General features: G+C 42.6%; 1 protein-coding gene across 1 annotated transcript; it reads left to right on the top strand.

Moving 5' to 3' along the window:
• The first annotated feature begins 795 nt into the window (after window positions 1-795).
• ly75 (lymphocyte antigen 75) lies at window positions 796-25,929 on the top strand. The gene is made up of 35 exons (XM_035629447.2): window positions 796-1,088; window positions 3,124-3,495; window positions 4,617-4,790; window positions 5,045-5,206; window positions 6,939-7,058; window positions 8,990-9,130; window positions 10,060-10,263; window positions 10,472-10,635; window positions 10,822-10,929; window positions 11,261-11,349; window positions 11,552-11,721; window positions 12,365-12,564; window positions 12,895-13,037; window positions 13,534-13,612; window positions 13,796-13,867; window positions 14,365-14,488; window positions 14,720-14,755; window positions 15,104-15,273; window positions 16,326-16,393; window positions 16,524-16,600; window positions 16,913-17,049; window positions 17,684-17,792; window positions 17,928-18,088; window positions 18,841-18,970; window positions 19,317-19,537; window positions 19,620-19,782; window positions 20,377-20,541; window positions 20,646-20,768; window positions 20,933-21,118; window positions 21,232-21,455; window positions 21,554-21,761; window positions 22,331-22,504; window positions 22,604-22,720; window positions 24,008-24,190; window positions 24,409-25,929. Exons 1-35 carry the CDS (start codon window positions 908-910, stop codon window positions 24,582-24,584), a joined length of 5,331 nt encoding a protein of 1,776 aa, XP_035485340.2. The 5' UTR covers window positions 796-907; the 3' UTR covers window positions 24,585-25,929.
• The last annotated feature ends 400 nt before the right edge of the window (window positions 25,930-26,329 follow it).

The raw sequence follows: 26,329 nt of genomic DNA, 5'->3' as shown, positions 1-26,329 counted from the left end.
CATGACATGTTGTGGTTCTCATATCACTTTGTATTCATATGAAGTATTGAACTATAAAAAAAAACTATTTTATAGTTATGAAATACACCCAGGTATCAAAAGTATTATCTATCCATAAAGGAAGAATATGCTGCTAAAATTGCATTTATTTATAGAAAATAGACTTTGTGTATTATTCATTATCATAATTTCAAGATATTATATAAACATAATATCATCTGGTTCATACAAGACTTTTTTCACACATTTTCGATTGCAGCTCAATTAGTAGTTATGTGACTGAGTGTTGCACAATTTGAGTGTTACATTTTAATATTTCATCAGTATTTTTGAATTTCTCTTGCTCTTGACTTTTCATTTAGATTAAATTGTTTTACTCAAAGTCATACATTGATTCGTCAGAATTTTGACCAGGGAACCATTCATAAGTAAAACTTTGTCTTGTACATTTTGATTATTTTATTGTGACTTAGTACTGATTTTATATATGAATATATCATCTAGTGATTTAATCATCTAGTGATTTTTATACAAATATTTTGTATCACCTAATTTTAACTTCTCATTTTTTCCACTTAGTAAGTCACGTTTGAGCTAATTATAACTCAAACTTGTTATGCACTATATATGGAATCTTTCACTGGTGGACGTTCACTCTCACTGTCTGTTCTTCTCGTGTTTTCCTTATTATGACTCCTCCGGGGGGAGTAGTTTTTCTTTCAGACTTTATTTTGGAGGTCAAACCGGAAGCGTCGCCCCGTCGCGCCTGGTGAGCGTCAGCTTGTCGCTCCGCGGTCGTTAGCCGGACAGTGCGCGAGCCAGTTGACAGTTGCGGCCAGCAAGTCGTGAGGATCGTTCGCCACCCGATCGCTTTCGGTTCGCAGCAGCTCGGCGCTCTTCTCCCTTTATGAAAGAGACAACAACAACAACAACAACAACAACAGCAGCAGCAGCAGCAGCAGCAGCAGCAGAGCCCCTCTCCGCCGCCGGGACCATGCTCACGTCAACCGCAGCGACACTTCGCCTTTGTTTGTTGACTGCACTTTTGTGGGGGACCTGCCCACCGGCCCGCAGCGTCCAGGGCTTCGGTAAGTCGACGCTGCCTCGAGTCGCTCTGCGCCTTCGGTTCCGTTCTGTGCCGACGACCCGACGTCGTTGGACCGGTGCCCGAGACATTCGAGCCACTCACTCACTCACACTTGGGTGGGTAATAATAACTAGTGCCGAGGCGCGACATGGATCCGCGGGACAACAGCCCGCGAGGAAGAGGTGAACCGGTAGTGTGGTAACAATGTGCCCCTCCAAAGACATGTTCAGATCCAACTTAATGCTGCCCCCCCCCCCCGGCTCTGGTGTGTCATGTGGTACATCTGTACACAGCTCCAGTGTTACTGTATGTGGCCGGATGTACAGTGAGACGCTGTATCGTCATGATGATGATGATGATAACCTTTATTTCTGTTGCACTTATCCAAACCAAAAGTGCTTCACAAAATGCAAGGCAGGTTTATTTGTACAGCACATTTCAACAAAAGGGCAATTCAAAGTGCTCCACAATTAACATTCAAAGCAATTGGGAAATTAGCAAATAAAAACATGTTTAAGGAGAATAAGACAAATAAACCCCCAAAATACATAATACCGTAAATAAGAAGGATCACATGAAAAGAAAATAGAGCTGCAACAGCTAAATCGATTAGTAACCAACTGCTAAATGAATCGCCATCTAGGGCTGAAACTTAGGATTTACTCTCATAATCGACTAATCTGTCGATTATTTTCTTGATTAATCGATTGGTTGTTTGGTCCATGAAATGTCATGAAATGGTGAAAATTTTTGATCTTGTTTCCCAAAAACTCCAAGAGGAGGTTTTGTTTTGTCCAAGACGCCAAAGATATTCAGTTTACTGTCACAGAGGAGCAAAGAAACAGAAACAGAAAGAAAATATATCCACATTTAAGAAGCTGAATAACGAGATTTTTTACAATTTTTTCATAACAACTACTTGAACCGATTAATCGATTATCAAAACAGTTGGAGATTAATTTAATAATCGATTACTAATCGATTAATCGATTCACTGTAGCAGCTCTGTCGCCAACTATCTGGTTCTTCTCTGGTTTCAGTTTCTTAAATAGGATTATTTTCTGGTTTCTTTGCTCCACATTTTTACACAATTTGAAGACATTTTATGGACCAAAACGACTAATTGAGAAAAAAATAACCGATAGATTAATCGATTATGAAAATATAATCGTTAGTTGCAGACCCTAAAAGAAAATTTAAAACGGGCATTAAAAGATGTCCCTTTCCAAAATAACATGTTTTGAGCAATGGTTTAAAAACAGGGAACTCCTGTTGCCAATCATGACTAATGTCCCTGGTTTTATTTGGGGAGATGGTTTGCGCAGTTACATATTTATGTTCTATGAAACTTACTATAACTTCCAAAGACATAAATTGAAGCATTTCCACTCAGATTTTTCCATCTAGGATTGAAAGGCCTAGTTCATTTTTATTGATGTATTCGAATTATACATAGTTAATAAAAGTTTATTCAAGTGTACAAAACCAGGGTAATGAATGCAATGAGGTATGTAATGGATTACATGTGTTTAGTGACTGTTTAAGATTTTGTTCAAAGTCCTAAGATGGAGGTCGGTTTGTTTCCTTCACAGACACAGGCCAGTCGTCTTTGTCGGAAATTCCACCGGCGCCCATTTTACTTGCAGCGGCAGTTATAAAGTATTAAATAAGACGATAAAGATATTCATGCTGGGCTACATATTCATCTGGGACTTTGACGTGACGTGACAAATAAGCAGTCCGTTATCTTCTCCGCCTCCTTTCAGTTTAACTCTTTGCCAGTTTATGGCCAATTTCAAAGAATTGAAAGTAAAACCAAGGGAATATGAAAGTTGAACGTTTTGTTCCCATGAGTTAGTTCTTTGTTGTAAGAATCTGAATTTTTCTGATTGTGGATTTTTGTTTGTGTGTTTTATCTAAAAAATCACACAACATCAACAATCAATTTAGACAGGAAACGACATCACAGTCAAGGTCTTTCACCAGATGACATCAGTCATGTGTGGGTTTTTTTCTTCTCTGTCTCGTCCCCATAGACGAGGATGCGTTCGCCATCCAGCACGCCGGCACAGGGAAGTGCCTGGCCACAGGCGCCTCGACCCACCTGAACCTCACCACCTGCGATCCAAACAGCAGGTCCCAGATGTGGAAGTGGGGTTCGGGCCACCGGCTCTTCCACGTGTCCACGTCCCACTGCCTGGCGTTGGACGTGCAAGCCAAGACGCTGTCGCTGGTCGACTGCGGCACCAACATCCTGCTGTGGTGGCGCTGTCTGGACGGGGCCGTTTACACCGTCTATCAGATGGGCCTGGCGGTCAGCGAGGGCAAGGTTGCAGCCAGGCGGGACACGAATGACACGTGGGTGAGAGGAGGGTCCCGGGACAACATCTGCCATAGGCCGTACCGTGGTGAGTGTGTGGTTTCCCTTTCCCCCTCGCTGAGAGGCAAAAATGCTTACACATGGACCCCAAGCGCAGCAAAATGCCCGTGCTCCAAGCGGTCCATTAGGACCGACTAATGCCTGAGGAAATTTGTCAGTCGGGGGGATTGAAAGTTGCGTTTAAAGCAGTCTGTGTTGACCTGAAAACTTTCATTGCTGTGTAAGAGTATCCACTTCCTGAATCGCATGTGCGTCAAGTCCACCTCTGTGATTCATTTCATCTGGGTGTTACCTGCTGCCGGCGTGTGTGTTGCATCACGACCAAACAGGTTCTGGTACATTTTGAACAGCCTCACCTTTTGGATTGTGGCCACTGCTGTTTATTTCTGCCTTCATGCTGGGAGGCCGCATCTCGTGTGTGTGTGTGTGTGTGTGTGTGTGTGTGTGTGTGTGTGTGTGTGTGTGTGTGTGTGTGTGTGTGTGTGTGTGTGTGTGTGTGTGTGTGTGTGTGTGTGTGTGTGTGTGTGTGTGTGTGTGTGTGTGTGTGTGTGTGTGTGTGTGTGTGTGTGTGTGTGTGTGTGTGTGTGTTGCTGTGCCGACATTTGCAGTTGGTCTCTTTCGTGTGCGGTGGAACATAAAAGGCGACTTTCACTTTTTGTTTCATAAGTATAATGTCACCTTGACATTAAGTTAAGTTTACATGTTTTACTTTTTTAGTTTATTGCATTGAAAAGTGTTTATACAGTATACAGGAGTAGACAAAGAAAGTTTGATTGATTTGAATAATTTGAGCTTCTTGTTAATCCCAGGAGGATTTTATGTAAGTTCAGGGGTGAGGCGCCTGCCGAGTCCGTTCGTCTTTCATTATGTGCGTTTGCAAAAATGCCACACTGAGCTAACTATGTGCAAAGGTCCTTCTCTCTTTGATGTTTCCAAAGGACAGACGCTTGTCTCACCTGAGTTACTCCGGGTCTCATTTCCATGATCTTGTTCGTGGAAAGAGGAAGTGTTTGCTTGTTTGCAGGGAGTCGCCTGATTTCACTTGGAGCAGGTTTTAGTTTTTTTCCTAAGTAATGGCGAGATGCCAGAGACTTTTCAATTGATCTCTGATGTTGCTCTTTGCTCTCCTCTCCTCTCCTCTCCGTGCAGTCGTCCACACCGTCAGTGGGAACTCTGCCGGCAAGCCCTGCGACTTCCCCTTCAAGTACAATGGCAGCTGGCATCACGGATGTCTCCCCGACGCAGATTTCCCTGAGCTGTCCTGGTGTGCCACCTCCTCCGACTATGACCAGGACAGAGAGAAGGGGCTCTGTCTAACACCAGGCACGTCACAGCTTATTTTAAAGAATATTATGATCAGTTTCCTCTTTTTCTTGACGCCTAACCCCATTGAACATGAAGGCATATTCAACTTTTTAAACGCTGGCATTACTTACAGAGAAGTTGTCTCCAGATGTTGTGCACTCATGATATTATTGACCGAGCAAGCCAATTTTCCTTTTAATCTCATTTCCTTTGTAATAAACGATGTTAAAATGCGTCCAGCGTTGTTTCACACTGCCTCTTTCACTTCGCAGAAGAGGGCTGCAAGACTCTGTTCGCTGGGCCAGAAGGGGAATTCTGTTACGAGTTTGCCTCCAGCGCCGCGGTGACCTGGCAGGCCGCGTTGGATTCGTGTCGCAGTCAGGGAGCGGATCTGTTCAGCCTGTCTGGGCCCGAGGATCTCCACTCCAAAACCTGTAAGGCTGACGTGTTGCTACCACTTTACTTTTACTCTTCCTTCTCTCTGAACTGATTAAGATGAACAAAATCAAAACAAAGCTTCACGTTCATGTTGGATTCAGCATCAACACACTCTGACATGACAGAATTGCCTCATTTATGACAATAAAAACTGCTATTAAAAAGTAATTTTGTTGGCAGGAGTTTTTAATGCTGTACTGTGGCATTTCAAAAGAAAATTGATTTTAAATAATAAATAATGACTAAATATAAATAATAAGTCCTATTCTAAATATATCTACTGCCGAGTCTCTCATGACTTGAGAGAATTTTTCTGTGTGACAAACTATCTGAAGAAAAGGAGCACAGAGGGGGAAATATCTGTTTTATTCACACTGCACAAAATGAAAGTGGTTCAAGTTTTTTATTGATTTGAGTGATCTTTTATCAATTGACTAAGAAATATATTTTTACCCCTCAAGATTTATTACACAATAAGAATTAAACATCAGAGAAATTATTTTCATGCCGTTACTTTCTTCAGCGCTCCACGGTGGTACTTTCCATTATGTTTTTTTAAGTGTGATTCTTACTCGGTTTTTCCTGCTTATTGTTATTTATATAAAGGTAGAGAAAATAAAAACAGTGTATCTTGAATTAGTAAAGGCATTAACCTGTTAACATTTAGCTCTCACTCGGTTGCTCTGCAAATCATCTGCAGACTTTCACTGCAAATCAGGCGTTTTTTGTTATGCTGCTCTGTCACACGAGCTTCCCCTTGACAAATTCCTGCAAGAGTGTGGATGTTGAGACAAAGCATTTTTTTCTTCTTCTTCTGTTTGTTCTTCTGTCTCTCTTTTCTCCTTATTCTTGAATTATTGTTTATCATGCTATGGGACAGTCACTGCCCTGCCCTCAAAACAAATCTGTCATGTGGAGATGAACTGAAAACAAGTTGGACAAGTTGGAGCACTGGAAATATCTAAAGAGAAAATATTGAAGACATAGCAACGGCACTGCTTTTTGTTTTGCAGATTATTATCTGACCCTTTTTCGGCGTCAAAATATCTGTTGCTTCTTTGTGCTTGTGACTCTCTCTGGCCACTGTCTTGCTGCGGGAAGTAGAACACCTCATCAGAGGTGACATAAGTGTGAAAGTGTTCCCTTCCTGAACTAACTCCCATCCATTTTCTCCCTTACACACATGCTACAAATGTTGTGCCTTTGTTCAGCCTCGCTGTTCAGTGTGAAAGGTTTGAACGCAGAATGTGGGCCTGTGTTGTTGTTGTTGTTGTTGTTGTTCCATCTTTGTGCAAATCAGTGGAGGCAGTCACAGAGCCAGAATGGTGAAACACCATTCTGACATTGTTATGTCGCAACAACGTACGCTTCTTATTCCAGAACGCCGGCAAGCATGCTTTCTAGTAAAATAACAAACTGGGGGGGGGCGTCAATGTGCCGGGCTTAGTTTGGTTCAGTGTAAAGAAGTAAAGTCTGCATAATGAGAGAGGGCTCCTCTCAACGCATCTCTGTGTCAAAGGGCCCAGTGACATTTAAAGCCACCGATCCTTGATGGATTTTGAATCGGCCTCGGTTGCACCAGGACCGTGGCTGTTTTGAAAACCTTGAAGCCCCTTTTTTGGGGCTTTATTGTTGTCAGTTACGTTTGATCTTGATGATTCATACCGCAACAGACTTACTTATCATTTCCTTTTTTTCATCTTTACTCTGTGCCGTGTTGTTGTGCAGTCCTGGACGGCCTTGGCAGTATGCCTGAGAGGATGTGGATCGGCCTTCACCAGCTGGACACGTCTCAGGGCTGGCAGTGGTCAGACGGCTCCCCCCTCTCCGTCCTGCGCTGGGAAACAGGTAACGGTCATTTTACGATACAATGGTCTGACACGTATACGACACACTCTCTGTTCTTTGTAAGATGTCTTTCTCTGCTAATGTGTGACTTGACCTTTGTGGCCTACGCGACCGTGGGATTAGGGGGGCCAGTGCAGTCGTATCTCACCAGTACCTATCATTCCTAATACTCGTAACCAGTGCCCTTTTTCCCATCGTTAATCTTGGTTTTGCTTTAAACACTGTTATCAGTATAAGTACGCGCTCGGACAGAGCTTCTCCATCAGACTTGGAGACTTGTTTGTTTACTTATAATAAAATACTTAAAGACAAAGGATCGCATCTACAATCTTCATTTTTTTATATCTGCACCACATTAGATTGTTCTTTCTCTCTCGTCTTTCCCCTTGTGTTATTAAATTAAAAAAGAAAATTCCCCTGTAAATTTTGGGCCATGTCAGATTATAACACAAATCATAAACATTATGAGAACTGGAGCCTTTGTTTAAATGCAATGGTTTGTTTAAAAAGTTGAAAATAGATCTATATAGATTTTGCAACCTCACAATCTGGGTCAAAACGAGGCTAATTTAAATTTTTTATGAATACGGTTATATACTGCTGTGTGCCGACCCTTGTACAGGTGTGTGAATACTTAAAAATGCTATTTAACACAGATGAGACCAAATCAAAAAAAGGCGGTTCGTCGATGCTTATAAAAATCTTAAACTGGGATTTTTTTAATTTCCAAAATGAGTTGCGCTTAATTCTTTATGGACCTCGTGAGGTTTTATATGTGCATAATACCTTTGCTCAATGTCTTTTGTATGCTTGACACAGCTTAGCTCACCATGTTGCCCTGAGGTTCATCACCAATTGTAAAGCTCTAACTCACCACGCTGAGGCCACTCACAAATCTATATATAATATATACAATATATAATCCTGGGTTTGCTCCCATAGTACCTATGTATGCATCTCACAGAAAATTACATTTTTATCACAACTTCTTCTCGCTTTGTGTCCCGAAGGCCCGTATAGAAATTAGAAAAAGTGTCTTTGAGGATATGGCCCCGGAGGAATAGAATTCACTGTAAAATGAGACATTGCAGCTCAATGAAAAAATCTCATTAAATGCTTGAACTACTATAGACAGCCTCTTTAAATCTGTTATGAAGCTGAAATATTGATATCTGAGTCTGTGCTCAGTTATTTATTTTTTTACATTTTGTCTCCTGTTGTGTTTTCTGTCTTTAACTTTGTGTTTTTATTGGTGCAGCTGCCCGTTTTGGCCCGGTTCTCCCTTGAAAAATAGTTGGTTTTTTTACAAATCTTAGTGGGACTATCCTGGTTTAACGAAGGTTGAATGAAATGAAATAAAACATTGGTAGACAGCGTAAGGCCGCAGTAAACCGGTACACTTTGCCTGCAACACCTGCCTCTCCTCGTTCACCATGAGCTGCATCCTGTTGTGATCTGCTGCTGCTGCTCTGTAAACTGTGACTTGGTGTCAGCCAGAGAAACAATGAGGCCAGTGTTGAAGCAAAAGAAGCTCATTGTGTGTGTTATTGAACACAGTGTGGCATTGGGCTTGTTAGTATTGCTGAATAACCCATTAATAGTCCTGAATGGAAGGCCTTAAAATGGCTTCTAGCTATTGTAATATATTTTTCTTCTTCTTACACTGCTGTGTGAACATCAAGGACACTGCAGCCGTCTGTCCTTGTGCTGATACCAGCTCTTAGTTTTTCCTATAATTTGATACATGTCCATGTGGCTGCTAGCAGCACTATGTTTAAACTGTTTAAAAAACATTTCTCCTGTTAAACCCGGATAAACTCGACTGAGAAAAATGCCCAGTGGCAAATGCCGTGCCACTCCTCCGCTCTGCCTTCGCAGTCAGTGCAATGTTTTTTAATAAATTCACTGTGTGTGGGAAATGTGTTTCACAGGAATGCCGTCCCCCTCCGCAATTTTGGCATCGGGCTGCGGGGTCCTGAACTCCAAGCAGAACTTTGAATCGGAGGCGTGCAACAAACAGCTGCCATACGTCTGCAAGAAGAGCGTCAATGCCTCTTGCACAGCCACGACAGGTACGTCCGCGAGTCGGCTCTCCGTTGTCCGCGTGAATGTCTCTTCTAGAGTCTTTAGTAATGCCAGCAGCTCTGTCAGGTAAGCATCCAGACACTTGTTACTTAAAGGGGCAGTATGTGATTTTAATCCAATACACTTTTTGTAAAAATCTGGGAATATTTCCTCATGGTCTGCTGGCTGTCGGTTCTGTGTGTAAGCAGGGACAAAATAAAGCCCTGGCTCTGTAAATTGAAAACCCCAAAAGTGGTGCGGACCGCACCACAAAACACTGTGTGGAGTTTGTAAACACCACTCCCCCGCCGCCCCTAAACGACATGCCAGCGAAAGACCCTACGACTCGGGGGGTTTTGGCCTGAATGTTGGTGTGTGTCTGTCTCCAGTACCCGAGGCTGCGAGTTTAAGGCCCCGGCCGGTGCAGTAAAATCATCATCATCAACAACAAAGAGAGGAACATCTTTCTCCAAATTCACTTACTGCCCCTTTAAGGCGCTTTCACAAATACCTTGTTTTGGTGGGGGCCTTCAGACTTTTTTTCAGTTTAGTCCGAAACAAGATAAATGCAGTGCAACGTTACTCGGACCAAAATTTAGTCCGACCAAAACAGATGGTCATTGTTAGCTTTGTTCGCAGTGTGAACACACGTTTCTAGAAAGTTTGGATTTTCTGACCAATTGCAATGAGACAGCAGAAGAAGAATCAGAAGAGAAGCAAAAATGAGCCGTGGTATCACATGGGGAGAGGAGACAAAATAATATGAATAAAATATGCTTTTTGGCAAGGGTACATTTTTTTTCTTTACTTTATGTGTATTTTTTCGTATTCAAATTGAGGATCAAAGGATAGAGGTTGTGTCGAAGTTTGTGATGTAGAGATGAAACTGAGCTGCCTTCCCCTTGTGGCCTGCGGCCATCTTGCTGCCTTTCCACAGAGTCGTCCGTGTATAAAGAAACGGTGTGTGCGGACGGTTGGGTCCCGTGGAACGGCTGGTGTTACAAGTTAGAGAAGGACGAGCCCCGGAACTTCACGGACGCCCTCCAGCACTGTAACACAACGGTGGGAGGACGGGACGGCTTCCTGGCCAGCCTCCACTCCATTGACAGCAAGGAGATGATCAGCACTAACTTCCACGCAGGTAAATCTCTCATTTTGTAAGTTTTCTAAATTGATATTTCTTGGGGTTGAGTTCTGAAGTAGTCATTTCTCTTTGGCTGTTGTTTTTCTCTCCATTTAAGACGTAGATAAAGTATTGAGAGTATTTTACTCCCCACACCTCTGCCTTGACTGTTGACATTTTTCCAGAACCTGATGTGCGATGTTGCGTTTGTGTTGTGGTCCATCAGATGGCCAGTTCTTGGACGTGTGGATCGGCCTGACCGGTATCAACATGAACCCAACTACGGTTTTCAAGTGGATCAACCAGGCGCCCGTCACCTTCACCTTCTGGGGCCCAAACGAACCAGTCCAGCCCACCCAGGATACCAGCTGCGTGTTCTACTCTGGAGAGGTGTGTGTGTGTGTTGAAATGGGTGTGAGGGCATGCATTTTTTCTGTAACCCCACCTGTATTGTGTTCAGCATTTTTCTACGGTATACCGTCCAGGCTGTGTGTTTGTCTTGGTGTGATCCCACTGTACAAGTTTGTTTATTATGTATGAGGCCTGCAAAATCAAACCCGTGTCTGTTCTCCGCAGTCTCACGGCTGGCGGGTCGGGACCTGCACTCTGAGGCTACCTTTCATGTGTCAGACAAAAGGGGAGGTCAGGGAATCGGCCACGCAGACTGGATGTCGCTTTGAAGATGTAAGTATTGTCCGCATGACCCACTGTTCTCAAGGAAAATGCTATTTGTTTATTTATTCATATCTAAGTTTAGAAGTGATATGTGTTCTTCCACACATGAACGTCGTGTTCGTAAGTCAGGAATCGTCAGCGGGCATATCTGTGTGTACTTAAAATATTACATGCTGTTGCGGTAAGATGATATTTGGTCAGCCTCCGAGTCATTAAGGGGATAAAGGCAGATATGTATGTGTCGCAGATATGGACAGTTACGCTTGAAACTGACTGTTTGGGCCTTGATGCTTGTAAATGTAATGTTGCTCAAGAAGTCTTACTCCTGTAAATCCCCCAGGGTTGGAGGAGACACGGCAACTCCTGTTATCAAGTGAACACCAAACAAGTGTCCTTCAAAGATCGCTGTAACATCACCATAAGGAACAGGTATGCAAAGATGCACCCAGCATGAATTTCCCAGAATTTTCGGAATTTCCCAGGTGGGATTAGAAGTAATAAATCTGTCTGTCTGTAGCTCTGTTTTTAACTGTAAAGCAAATTCAAACTCATTCTTCACAACTTCAAATGTTCTTTGTATGTTTGGGCAGGACAAAGACTAACCTCACTAATATCTGACTGTACTTTCCAGGTTTGAGCAGGCCTTCATCAACCGTCTACTTGGAGAGCACATCAGCCAGGAACCTCAGTATTTTTGGACAGGCGTACAGGACATCAAGAACACGGGAGAATACCAGTGGCTGAGCCAGGACGGCTCTCCGGGTTTGGTTACGTACACCAACTGGGCCTGGTTTGAACCAGGTTAGCAGTACTGGAGCTTTTGGCTTATAGCTCGTGGCTAATGACAGACTGTAGTGTTGTAACGTGTTGCATATAATTCTGAACTTGGATTTACAGAATATTTTGGTTCCTTCCATAAAAAAACATATCCTCTAATGTTACATGAAATCGAATCGGAGGCTAAGAGAATCTCGGGGCCAGTATTTAGCGTCGAAAACATGAATCCATGGACCCAACCAGCCTTGAGTCAACAGTCCAGGCTGGTGGCGGTGTAACAGTGTGGGGCATGTTTTCGTGTCACACTTTTCTTCTCCCCTCAGTGCCAATCAATCATGGTTTGAATGCAACAGAATAACTGAGCATTGTTGCCGACCTCATGCGTCCTTTTAGGCCCACGATTTACCATCTTCTAATGGCTGCTTCCATCATGATCGTGAGAAATATCCATAGCGTTTTCCCAAAGCCTGAGGCTTTGTCGCCAAATGTCCTGTTTTGTCCAAAAACCCAGATATTTCTGTTTGATATAACACAAAACTAGGAAAAGCTATAAAATATTCACATTTGAATTCCCGCTTACTTTTTGTACAAATCTTTAGACTTGTCACCTAGAAGTCAAACTTATATGATTAAAAACAACTGTGTTTCAACTACATGTGCATTTCAGGTCAACATGGAGGTTGCGCAGTTCTTTCCACCAACCAACCTCTGGGCAAGTGGGAGGTGAAGAACTGTACAATTTTTAAGGCCGGCACCATTTGTAGAGCAGACCTCAATCCACTCCCGTCCCCCGAGCCAGAGCCGAACCCCAACACCACCTGTCCTAATGGATGGGTGTCCAGAGAAAACATCAGATACTGCTACAAGGTGTGTGTGTGTGTGTGTGTGTGTGTGTGTGTGTGTGTGTGTGTGTGTGTGTGTGTGTGTGTGTGTGTGTGTGTGTGTGTGTGTGTGTGTGTGTGTGTGTGTGTGTGTGTGTGTGTGTGTGTGTGTGTGTGTGTGTGTGTGTCTTTGAACTGACTCGGACAATCTCCTGCTGCATTCTACATATGTGAACGCCAATTCTACAAACCTTTTCCGGAGTTCGTGTCTGAAAACAGCTGTGTTGTCGGAGAACGAATTGGCTTTTCTGTACAATGTTCTCCAGTCTGTTACTTCCCCGGTTCTGTGTTTAGTAGCTGTCGTGTTTCTTGTCAGGTGTTTCACGAGGAGCGGCTGAGCAGGAAGCGCTCGTGGGAGGAAGCTGAGAGGTTCTGCCAGGCTCTGGGAGCCAGCCTGCCCAGCTTCACTAATGTCGCTGAGATGAGGGCCCTGCACAGCATCATGAGAGAAACCATCAGGTATACACACACACACACACACACACACACACACACACACACACACGCATGCAAGTATGTGCGTACTCTTTCTCAAAGCATTATTAGCTTTATTGTATTTTACTTTGTTTATTTTTGTAACATTCAGACCTGGGAAAGTCTGGTTGTTGCTTCAACCTGCGTAGTCACACTCATTCCCCATCAGACTCCAGTCACTTAAAAAAGAGATGAACGCTCAACATGTTGTTATGTCTTCATAGAAGCATTCCTCAGAGTTCAACCCTCTTCTCTTTGCTCACATAAACAGTCATCACTTTGCTCGAAAGTAAACACAACAACATTTCAGTAAGTGGCTGAACTGAGGCGGGGGGGGGGGTTGTGTTTATGAATAAAATGTCAACATCCCTTTTTGAAATGTCTCCAATCCTAAGAGGACATTTTTTCACCGTTTTTGTTTTCTTTGAAAGAAGTTAAGTATCATTGGTGACGGTGGTGTGCTCTGATGTTCTTGTTGCAGTAACAATCGGTACTTCTGGGTCGGCCTGAACAGGAGAAACCCATCCGATCGATCGTGGCAGTGGAGCGATGGTCGGCCTGTGAGTAACAGTGTAGTGTATAGTATAGTAAACCTAGACTGTACTTAACAGTCAGTGTATTTCAGATCAGCACACAACACTAACCCAAGCAAACCACACCCGCTTTCGATAGACTTAGATAAATGCACCATGTTGCACTTATTTCTGCGCGTGAAGTCTATTTACTCCATGTGTCTTTAACAGGTTTCTATGGAGGTTTTACAAGATGATTTCCACGAGGATGATGCATACAGCCGGGACTGCTCTGCGTTCAAGGTGGGCTGGGTGGATTTATTCTACACTATAGATAAACATTTGCTGTGCCCCTTCATTTCTCCATGTCCGTACCCGGTTATGTATTTGATTGAAAATCACTTGTCTTTCTTGCGTGTTAATTTCCACGATTCTTTTCATTGTAGTGTTGTGAGAACGGGTTTTCCCTAATGTACAGCTCTCCTGATTTATCTTTTATCTGTTTGTGGGAGTGATGAGAAGAGCTACGGCTGAAATCTGCCCCACTGACTCAATGTCTTTCATGCTGCACAGCAACAAAATTCCAGGAAAGGCAGTCGGTCAGACCAGGGGGCGTGCCAGCTGACGGCCTCTTGCTGTTTTCACTTTCATCTTGCAACTCAGTCAATTACCTTTGCTCAGTGAGAGATTTGAGTTGTCTGAGAGAGACATTCTCTTCTGAAACTATCGCTGAGCTGCAGGGAGGAACCCGATCCATACTGTCGGTTTTCTTTATGACGATGTTTGTGTGTCCTCATTAGACGACGAAGAGCACCTTGAAACACCTCTTTGTGTTTCTGAACCACCACTTACCTCCCACACCTTTCTACAACACACCATTTCACTGCGATTCCAGGCTGGAGTGGGCCTGCCAAATACCCCGTGGTGAGACTATACACATAACTATAACTATGTGCAGTGCATACAGTAGAGGAATTATTTGTGTAGTTTAATTTTACACAGCCATGAAGTAAAGGAAGAGATTTTCTCCACATGTGATTTAAAAAAACACATTTGCTCAATACATTGTCCTGAATGCAACATTAGCTTGTTGTGAGTGTGTGTGCTGTTGATTATGGTGCGATTCTAACTGATTCTTTGTCGATGCTTTAACAGGAAAGACGCCAAAGAACCCAGACTGGTACAATCCCGGTAATGACCAAATCTGTGTTCAAAGTCTGATTATCTTTTGAATCTGAGTCGGTAATTTAATTCGGATCCGTCAGTAGCCAGAATATGTTTGATCTGGCTTTCCAAATTGATTATATATTATATAATTATAAGTGTAAAGATATTTTCAGTTCATTTGAAACTGTAGCGGGTCGGAGGACATCAGAATAATGTGAGTGATGGAATCTCAAACTCCAGGTTGGCCTGCGCCCTGCAGACCTGTTCTGTGATTCCATTGATCATTTATACTACTGAGAATTGGACATATATATATATATACACTATGCAGATTTCTGTGACGATTTTAAAGCTGTCTGATGTGTCTTTCAGGTGGGCACCACGAGACCTCTGTCTTCGTGGATGGAGCAGAGTTTTGGTTTGTTCACGAGCCGAAGCTGACCTTTGAGGAGGCGAGGCTCTTTTGCAGCACGAATGACAGCAAAATGGCTGCTCCAACTACCTCCACCGCTGCCATGCAGATCCACCAGTACCTAAAAAATGTAAGTGACGGGAGTCTGTGAGTGACCACGAGGAGCGACACCCACCCAGGACCATAGACTGTATATAAAAATAGCAAAGTCTAAATTAAATGTCCTAGTTTTTGTCATTTACAGCGTACACATCTGCTCTGTAAACCACTTCCTTTGTTCACAAAGCACAGAAACCATGGTTTCATGATTGGCCGTGTAGACAGAAACCTTGTTTCCATATTTAGGCAGTCGAACCATAAAGCTGTAAAATCCGCTACAAGCGCGAGTTTGTTGATTTTGTCCGTAACACCAGTATTGCACCAGTCCAGGAGTATTTCTGATGTTTCTGCCAATACCTTTTTTTTTTACATTATTGTAGACGGCAGTAAGGGATGACTAAATGTGATTCCAAATTGGACTAAACTGGAATTCCCCATCTTGTTTTTCTCTCTATGGCGTTTGCCCTGTTTACTTTGCTCATGGGCATCTGTACTTGATTTGTAGAGCCTTATGACTGGGCAAATTATTTCAACAACCTTCTGGGTCATGGAAATCTGTCAATATTCTCCTGAGAATACAAATGGAAGCAGTCGTCAAAAAGTAGAATAAAAACTATGTAATGCAGAACAATACACACTGTAAAGTTCTGCCTCCGAGACAACCGTTTGAAAATACAATCATCAGTGTCGTAAAAGCTTAGTAGCATGTACTTCACAGTTCATTATAAATTCCCATCAAATTTATTTTTCTAAAAAATGTGAAATACAAGTCATCCCGGTTTCTGCTGCATCAATTTTGATTGTTTTGTTTTCATTCATTCTCCTGCAAGTCCTCTAACTTTATGGATGTGCAATATCGCTCCTGAGTACAATCAAGCATTTTATATAAAGATTATTTTCTAAAATCCTCATGCTATCATAGATATTTAATTCAGTAATTCAATGTTTTTTCACATAAAAGTGATTTTATTTTTATTTTTTATTATTGTTTATTGCCTGCCTGATGGATGTACTTGAGAGTAGTTTAGTTGATTATATAATTACATTTTCAATGTGGCAATATTGCTTGCATGTTTTGAACAGATATCAAGTACTCCGAAGCAAAACTGGTGGATTGACTTGACGGAGCCTGGGCGGATATTCCCCATGACGTAAGGCGACGAAGGGCACACACATACTCTTCACGTCGTACAAAACACAAATAAACCAGATATGTGTGACAATTACATTTGTATATTTGTGGCAAAATGTGATTGAAATAATGTACGTTGTATGTTATAGGTACACCCAGATGTTCTTTTACCATTCGGTATTCCTGGGCAGATGCATCTCCATCAGTCCTGAGAGCATCTTTCCCAGTGAGTAAACATTACGGTGTCTCATAGTGTGATTGATATTTTTTTTCACTTTTACCAAATTGTTTGGCAGGAAAACAAACTCCATCAGCGAAAGAAAACCATCCATATAATTGAGATGGTGACAGCTACATTAGATAGTCAGACTGTTGACTGACGTTTTCCCCCAATTTAAATTCATTGAGTAAGATGAGAAACAACTAATCTGAATTTATTCCTCTCTCAAAGAAGCTCTGATGTACATTACTTAAAATAGGCACTCTACAGAGTCTTTTTTTTCCTTTTTTTTTTACTAATGTGCACATTCTCTTTTAGACCACGAACTGAGTTGCAGGCAGCAGTTGTCCTTTGTGTGCGAGAGACACAACATCACGTCAGTGGAGATCAAACCTCTGGAGCCTCAGCCCGGAGGACTGCCTTGTGGAAATGAGTCTCTATCCTTCAGGAATAAGGTATAATAATTCATCCAATGCATGACACGACAGATTAACTCCTGTCCTTATTGAGACCCTGGAGTGATTGTGCTCAACAGAACTGGTTTTAGAATATAAATAGACTACAGCCAAGGAAACAAGTTGATTGACATACTTCAAACGGATCAAAGAAATCCACATGGAAACGCCTGATGCTGGCTAAAAAAATCTTTCTTTTCCATTCATATAAATTCCCCAACCCAAAAAAACAAAATCCAAATTTGAGATATTTCCAGCAGAAACTGAGTTAAATTGAAAATAATTAGATCTATATTAACTGAGCAGAACTAAAAAGCGGTGGCTTCATTTTAAAATCATTTTACACCAACATTTATTTACCGCCTGAGTGACTTTGAGATCCTGTGCTCTTAAAGTAATGGGTTGCAAATGCTGAATTGAAAATATTTTTGCATGGCATCTGCCTTTTGCACATCACTGTGTATTTTATGTTATTTAACCTTTATTAAATGAATAAGTCACCTTGGACTCCAGAGACAGGCACAATGTTACCGGACAAACCCTTGTCAGAAAAAAAAAAGCATAGGATTTAGCTCATTAACGTAGGACCAGTGAGGCATGACTGTGATAACGATGCTGGTATCTTTCATTTCAGTGCTACACACTGATGAGGAGCAAGAAACCCGTGCCGTTCAGGTATGCCAATGAGAATTGCCAGTCAGTGAGAGGAACCCTGGTCACGATATCGGATCAGGTGGAGCAAGGTGAGGACTGCTACTGTTCTAGTTCTCTGAACAAGCATGGCAAAGTTGACAATGTCATGACTCAGATGGAATTAATAAATGAACAGTTATTTTTTCATCTGCTCAAATGAGTGTGTGTGTGTGTGTGTGTTTTAGATTTCATCACCACACTCATGCCTGGCATGAGAAACATGGACAGGATATGGATTGGTCTGAAAATCAAGCGTAACGACCCCGAATGGGTGGACCAGTCCCCGGTCGACTACCTCAACTTTAACCCCCTGCTCCTGGGCATGCACAAGGCCATACACATCAATGTGAGTTCGCTTCAACTTCACTTCCGCAACAAAAAGGGTAAACGATTTAAAAAAAACAAAAAACAGAAGCTAGTTGAATTCTTGATTCAACTCTCAACAATCAAGTTTCATTGTGGGTAATGTAGATGCGGGGTGTTTTTCACAATGAAGAAGAATGTATTGCTTCATCAGATTTTTTTTAACTGTTCAACAGTGTTGAACTTGCTAAATTAATATTTGCCGACATGATTTGAGCCGATTTGAGTGCTGCAACTAACAATTAATTTCACTATCAATTAATCTGTCTATTATTTTTGTTTGGTTGATTCTTAAAATGGTGAAAAATGTCAATCCTGTTTCCCAAACCCGAAGATGATGTTTGGTTTTGTCCACACACTGAAGATATTTAGTTTCCTGTCATAGAGGAGCAAAGAAACCAGAAAATATTCACATATAAGAAACTGAAATAAGAGAATTTGAACTTTTCCCCCATAAAAACTACGTGAACCGATTAATCGAACATCCAAATAGTTGGCGATTAATTTAGTAAACGATTACAAATCTATATACAGTATATATTGTATCAGGAATCTTGTACTCCTAAATATCAATATCGACATCGGCCCACAAAAATCCATATCGGTCGGCTCTAGTAACCACTGGACAGTTGCATCATAGTAAAGGAGAAGGAGAAAAAGGCTTGACCACATTTGAATTCACAATTTATTTTTCAGTTTGTAAATTCTCCTCCCTTTTTTTTTTCTTTTTACCAGACATGGGATCCGGATAGTATTGATTTCTGTGTGTTTCTGATCAACAACCCCGACTCTGCCATGCTGGGGACCTGGGACTATTCCTCCTGCACACAGTATCAAAATGTGGCTGTTTGCCAACACTATGCAGGTAAATCACCGTTTCTAACACGTAATACTTTATAATCAAGATTTTATTAAGTATCGACTTTGATGCCAGATATGTTAACCCTGGAGAATACCATACGCTGGAAAGGTTTGCCACCTGTTATGAGGTTTGTGGGCTACTGGTTCAGGTGCCAGTTATTAACTGAAATGTCCATGGTTCACATTGGAGGAGACCCCCCCCCCCTCTTCATCCCTCGTTTCCTGTCATCTCTTTAATGTAACCTCCTGAAAATGAACAGATGAATACTTGAAAAGAAGGAACCAGATATTGCAGCAACGTAGACGGAGAGAGACGACGTTCATAAGGTGACACTTTTCACTCATTTCAGATAAAGTGGAGGAGCCCCATGTTCGCGCAGAGCCCTTCCACATCGGCAACCACACCGTCCAGCTTGTTGCCAAAAATCTCACCTGGTTCGAGGCCTTGGAGCAGTGCAGAAGCAAAAACATGGACCTGGCAAGTGTGGCCGACACCTTGTTCCAGTCCACTCTCACCGTGCACGTGAGCCGTGCGCGCACGCCAATGTGGATCGGCCTCTTCAGCGAAGATGTAAGCGCACTGAATAGAAGGCTTACTTTATTTATATCCACTGTTTCTACAACATTCTTTTTGTCTTACCTTTTGTGTCCAGGACGGGATCCACTACCGCTGGACCGACCACAGTCACACCGTATTCAACCGGTGGTCTTCTGACGTGACCAGTGGCTCGTGTGTCTATCTGGACACCGATGGCTTCTGGAAAGCCACGGAGTGCGAGCAGAAGCTAGGAGGCGCCATCTGCCACAAACCACACAGTGAGTGCACACAGCTGATGGACAGACAGAGAGGCTAAGTCCAGTGCTACTGGCGGAACTGTTGGTGCATGAAACAATATTTTTTGTAGGAAATTTGGGGGAGCATCACTCAGGAAAAATGTGGTACGGTTCCAGGTTGGAAGACTCGGTTTGGTTCGGCCCCTCGCGTCTGCACTTCCCCCCTGTGCCTGTTTCCAAATATGGTTTCGTCTGGTTTCATAAAACCAAACATAATTAATGCTAAACTCGAGGCTTCGAAACGGCAGGTCACAAACCAACGGGTGACGTCACGGTGGGTTGCCACTCAGCCACAACCCTAAAAGTATAACCGGTCTAGGTAATGGATGAATGGTTTATGTTTTTCCTGGGGGTACATTTTTAATACCAGGTGTTTGAGTCAGAAAAGGCCTCATAGCTTATATGCCAGTTGTAGCTCAAAATGTTTCGAGGTTGAAATACTGCTCTTTGTTTATAATCAATATGTGTTTTGTGGGGTGAAAGGATGTAGAGTCAGTTGTAGGGGAACTTCAGCAATAGCCTCTCAGTCGGCATTTTGAAAGTTTTGAAATTAGTATGTAAACTTTTTAATTGCAGAAGAGACCATCACCACGCCAGAGGACGTTGCAGCAAAGTGCCCGCATAAGATGAATGGTCCAAACTGGATCCCCTTCAAGAACAACTGCTACTCCTTCCAGCTGGTCTCCTCCCGCTGGGAAGAGTTCAACCAGGGACAGATTCACGAAACCTGCAAAAAACTTCGTAAGAATCTCAAAACCCTGGGCACACCTTGTTTTGTGGAAGCTTGTTTAGTTTTGACGTGTTTATCACAGACCGTTGCTAATGATGTTGCGTTTATGGTTCAGATCCAGATGCAGACATCCTAACCATCCGAAATGCCGAGGAGAATGAGTTCATCAAGCTGCAACTCCTGCCGTTTCAATCGTTGGCCCAGTTTGTTTGGCTGGGGCTGTTTAAAGACGACAACGGTTGGCATTATTATAACTTTGTCTACAAATCTCTATTTTTTTTAGATGTTTCTGAACACATTTTTCTGATATTGCTGATCCTGATACCTTAACCTGGGTTATAGTATTATAATTTAGATTGATGTCATTGTACCAGGATTGATTTTGGTCTCGTTATGCTGTAGATGACCAGATGAAGTGGTACGATGGCACAAAAGTCCAATACTCCAACTGGGCAAAAGGCAGACCGAATGTGGACGAACCATTCATGGCCGGTCTCACCACCCAGGGCAACTGGCTTCTCGTGTCAAACCAAAACCTTTTCTCCGAGTTCAAGCAACGGACCATAGTGACCTGCAAACTGGACCACGGTTGGTGTTTCACATTTCTCTCTCTCCGCCTCTACTATTATCGTCACTGCAAAAAATGTTTTTGTGCTTAAAAAACTGATCTCACGTGTTTTTAATCTCACTCTCCTCCCCAGAACCCAAACAGGAGTACAACACATCATCCGCAGATTTTCAGCGTTACGGCAACTTGACTTACGATGTCGTGACCCGGAAATTAAGTTGGTTCCAGGCTCTGGAAGAGTGCGGTCAGCGTGGAGGCCACCTGGCGAGTGTCCACGACCTCCAGCACAGCGCACACCTGGAGCTCATCGCCAAGTCGGACGGCTTCCCGCTCTGGATTGGCCTGTCGAATCAGGACGTAAGCATTTTGCCAGAAACAAGATTTCACATTTGGGTCACTCTCGCATGCCACTGGTGCCTCGTAGTTCTTGGCTCATAATTCCCCTCTCCATGCAGGTGAGCGACTCAGCCTTCGAGTGGTCCGACGGAACACGGTTCGACTACAAAGCCGCCATCTCTGACTCAAAGGACGGCTCCGGCTCTGACCAACAAGAGGCCAGCTGCGTTCTCGTAACGCCCGCCGGAGCCTGGGTGAAGACGGGCTGCAACACGCTGGTGGACGGAGCCATCTGCTACACCACCACCATCACCACCACATCCCAGAGTAAGACACCTCCCATCTGTAGGAAGATTTATAAGATATACTTTCTGTCAATTATTTTCTCGATTAATGGATTAGTTGTTTGGTCCATAAAAAGTCCAAAAATTGTGAAAAATGTCGATCGTGTTTCCCTAAACCCCAAAATTATGTTTTGATTGGTCCACACACCAAAGACATTTAGTTTACTGTCACAGAGGAGCAAAGAAACCAGAAACCATACACATTTAAGAAGACCTTTTTTTTCCATAAAAACTACTTAATAGTTGGCGATTAATTTAGTAATCGATTATTAATCGATTAACTGTTGCAAAACTGTCACTGCTGAGAGAAATGTTATCTAAACCATGAAATAGTTATTATGAGATATACAGTATATATATATATATATATAAATGTATATATATAATTGCCTGTAATAATCCGACTCCCTATTTCTTCTGTTGGTTTGCAACTCGAAAAGTCACAGTGGCTTCTGTCGAGGTCAATAAAAATGGCCCAGAGTTCTTGTTCACGTATCGTACAATAAGCAGTTGGCGTTATTCTTCTTGTGTCTGTGTTGTCATGAAAACCAGGGGCGAGAATGCGTTCCGCCCCAGAGGCCAACCGCTGTCCTCAGAGCAACGGTGCGCCCAGCGGCATGTCCAAGTGGGTGCGGCATCAGGATCACTGCTACGCCTTCGACATGAGCTTCTACAACTACAGCGTCTACAGCAAGGAGCAGGCCGGAGGCATCTGTCAGAGCATGGGTGAGTCGTCGTTTGGGGTGTGAAAGGTGATTATTAGGGTTTTCACCTGAAGCAACTGTTTTTCCACCGGTTGTTGTTTGTTTTTTTGTCTTTTGACAGACGCTCAGCTGCTGACCATAAAAACCAAAGAAGAGAACGACTTTGTGTCAAAGTACATCACCGACGACTCTCTCATCACCGGTCGTGTGTGGCTCGGCATCGACTTGGATACTCAAGGTAAACCCCGTAACTTAACTAACACAAGTCAAGCTAAACGACGTGGAGTTAGCGGAGCTTTCTGAGCGATGAGAGAACAACTTTGGTTTCAAAGAACCTGTCAGTTAACTTGGGAGTGAGAGCTGGGTCCAATGCAGTTTTGAATTCTAAGGGTCTTGTGTTAACATCTAAAACTTACAACAGTGATAACATCAACTCACGAGTGAAAACACCAAATTCCATTGAGTGTGACCAGTTTTCTTCAGGCAATAAGTATTTTGATCTTGGCAAGGAATCAAATGATTATGTATAATGTGACGTGACAAGTCCACAGAGAATTATCAACCGACTCCATGAAGCATTTTAGTGTCATTCAGCTCATTGTTCTGGTTTTATGGCCTGCGAACCTGCCAAGCACCAAAACAGCAGCAAAGTTAGCGACCGCGATCGAACATCTATTGGGCGAAGAGCCTGAAGTTGGTGGAGACTGAAAAAACAAGCTATGAGGAAAAGTAAATATTGGACTTAAACTCAGACAGAAACGCAAAAACACCTGCTAATGTTCCTGCATGTCTGCTGGATAGGGTGATAAATTGTTTACAGCTTCTTGCACTGCCGCACATCGCCACATTAAAGGTGACATATCTCTTTTTCAGTGTTTGTGCACATAGATGTGTGATCTGTGGTGCCTGCCGGCCCACAGGCTGTGGAAAAAGACCACGCTGTCGTTTTTTGTGAGCTGGCTAAACCCCACAGCCTGGCTCTGAACGACTGGTTCAGATTTCCCCCCCACTGTGATGTCACAGTTGGACTCTTTTGGGGGGTAACCCCGCCTGCAATCTGAGAATCTTCTCTTTTCTGGCGAAGGAGGCGTGACATTTTCCTACACGTTTTGAAATCGGTCGACCAATCACAACAGACTGAGCCAGCTGGCCAATTAGGGCAGACTCAGGTTTATTGGGAGGGGGAGGGGCTAAAATAAATCCAGGTGTTTTAGACAGAGGGTGAAGAGAGGAGTTGCAGGAATTGGCTGCGTGAGAACACTGATGCCTTTTCTGAACATGAGAGCATGTAAACTTTGTCAAGTGGTAGCCCAAATTAAAACTATGAACCTGAATATGAGAACAATGTGTCACCTTTAACTAATGTTTCTTAACAAATCTGTTTGATCCTGCGGTTTGTTTGAATCAGATATTTACGGTCATTATCGTACGTAAACACCTTGTTTGTGACATTTCTGTTGTGCCACAGACAGGATGGTCTCCCTCCCTTTCCTGTCTCATTATCTCCTTGTTTTTTTAAATTCAGGTAAGCCTGTATCCTGGCAGGACGGCTCAGCGCTGGCTTATTCCAACTGGAAGCCCGAGGCCTCTGATGCTGGGAAGAAATCGGCCCCCCACTGTGCCGTCATGGTGGCAGGGGATGAAGGAATCTGGAGTTTTGTCAGCTGCCAGGCGAGCTACAGTCGTGTTGTCTGCAAAACCGAAGCAAGTGAGTAACCACAGCCGCGTTCAAGGAGCCGCTTGGCATTTTTGGGAAATGTTTTTTATTTTGCTTCATCGCTTTAGCTTTCATGTTTAGGCCCAAAATAGAAATATTCTACACACGTTAGTTTTGTCTGAACTTGGATAAAAGCCGTATGAACTTCAGCGTAAAGGAAAATCTTGATCGGTGACTGACGACTACTCCGCCTCCGTGTCCTCCTCCAGAGTCTGCAGGCTCTCCCGTGGCGCTGGGCCTCTTCATCATCATCGTCATCATCCTCGTCGCCGTCATCGGCTTCATCGTCTACAGGAAGAAACGAGCCCACTTCCCTTCCACCGTCCGCTACAAGAGGACCTACGACGAGTCGGACGCCACCAGCATCATAACAGATGCCGACTGAGCTCGCCGGAGTGAACCGCCTCAGGGAGTATTGATGTGCCTGCCTTGTGTGCATTTTAGTGCAGCCCCCCCTCCTTTTTTTATTTATTTGTCCTGCTCAAGGTATCCAACTTCCTAGAGTTGCTTTGAAACTGTATATATTGTTTTTGTGAATATCAGTTTCTCCATTTGGGTTATTTTAGATCCTCGTGTAAATAATAGCCGGTCTCTCCGGTGAGCGACGGTCGTCGATGTCAAACGGGATGTTTCAGTAAATGTGGGGGTGTTTTTTGTTCGACATGGTGTTTTTTGTTGAGTTGATTTACAGAAATATGCAACAGATTATGTCTTATGCTCTATGCCTTCAAGGGTTAAATTGCACTGATGGAATGAGTGACAACAAACCACGAGAACAAACCTCAGTTGTTCTACATGAAATGTTCACAGTCCGTATTAATTTCTCAACTTCAGAAAGTTTGATTTCCCACGTCATAGACTTTTAATAGGACAGTTCAACTAAAAGTATTTCTCTTTTTTAAAACTCGCAGCACTGCCCAGACCTCAGCAGTAGGTTGTTTTTTTTCCCAAAGTTTACTCGGCAACTCTCTGCCGTGTATCTGATGAGAAACTATCTGTATTGAGAGTCTGCACTGTGGACTGTGCCTTTTCAAATAAGCAGACGAAAAATCACTATGGATGAAAATCTCACTGATTGTGCCTTTTTTCACTCCATTACTTCAGAGTAAATTGGAGATTTTTTTAAGCCATTGGTTAGGGTTATTTTAATTCACTTGATTTATTAATACCTAAATATGTTTTAGTTGTCTGTATATATATATAAAAAAAAACAAATCTAAAAGTTTAGTTCCGCTGATTAGCTATAGAAGAATATCACAGGGTCTTAGCCCCTCTAAGTGAACTGTTTGCCTGTTTGTATTTCTTTTCTTAGAGCTGACTTTACTATGCACTCAACTACTGAGCAAGAACGCACTTTAATATGTTGTGGAGCGACAGTTCCTATTTTGTTTTAGCACAATGTGGTTTGAAGATGAATTTTATTTTATTTTTCTTTTGAATTGCACTGTTTTTTTTTCTGTAAAAGCTTTGTAATCATGTGACGCTTGTTTTATAACTGGAGAGGAACCAAAGACACTCTGAATCGTTTGAATGTCAAAAGCCAGGGTTTTTCCTTTTCACTCTGTGGAAACGCCTCAACGCGGCTTGTACGTACCAAAGTGAAAACCAAATGTCAAAGGTGGGGTTTTTGTTTGTTGTTCTAGTTTTTTTAAATTAATTTTTCCCACCACTCAAACAAATCTACCATCTCAAATCAGGTACAGCATCCTTCCAATAAAATCACGTCTTCAGCTTGTCTTGTTGGATGTCATTATTGTAAACTAGTGATGTTCTTCGTGAATTTTAAATGGAAAATCCACATTCAAAGAGGTTGTACACGTTGTTGCTATAGCAACATTTTAGCTGTAGAGCCAAAAGAAATTACACACAGCTGATTGGAAATAAGCTTTTAAGTTTATAAGCTTAAAACTTTTCCTTTTGGATTTGATCTGTTGACCATAAATGTGTGAATCACTTCATGGACTCATACTAGTATGAATTATTACTGACAACTTCTAGTTTCCAGTCTTGGAATTGGAGTCTTTAGTTTTTTCATATTTCACCTTAATCATCTCTCAAGGACTTTCTAACTGTTCACAGCGCTGCACCATGTTAAACTGAAGCTGTACATTCTGCCTTAAAATGGATTTT

Source organism: Scophthalmus maximus, chromosome 4 (assembly GCF_022379125.1).
Source record: "Scophthalmus maximus strain ysfricsl-2021 chromosome 4, ASM2237912v1, whole genome shotgun sequence".
NCBI classification, from domain to species: domain Eukaryota; kingdom Metazoa; phylum Chordata; class Actinopteri; order Pleuronectiformes; family Scophthalmidae; genus Scophthalmus; species Scophthalmus maximus.
The sequence above is the reverse complement of the archived record's forward strand: the minus strand, read 5'-3'. Positions and strand labels throughout refer to the sequence as shown.

Bases quoted from the DNA above. Each gene is read 5' to 3' on its own strand.
- ly75 (XM_035629447.2), top strand. From the start codon at position 908: ATGAAAGAGACAACAACAACAACAACAACAACAACAGCAGCAGCAGCA. The intron at 4,791-5,044 runs GCACGTCACAGC...TTCACTTCGCAG, and splicing joins GGGGCTCTGTCTAACACCAG to AAGAGGGCTGCAAGACTCTG. The intron at 11,350-11,551 runs GTATGCAAAGAT...TGTACTTTCCAG, and splicing joins AACATCACCATAAGGAACAG to GTTTGAGCAGGCCTTCATCA.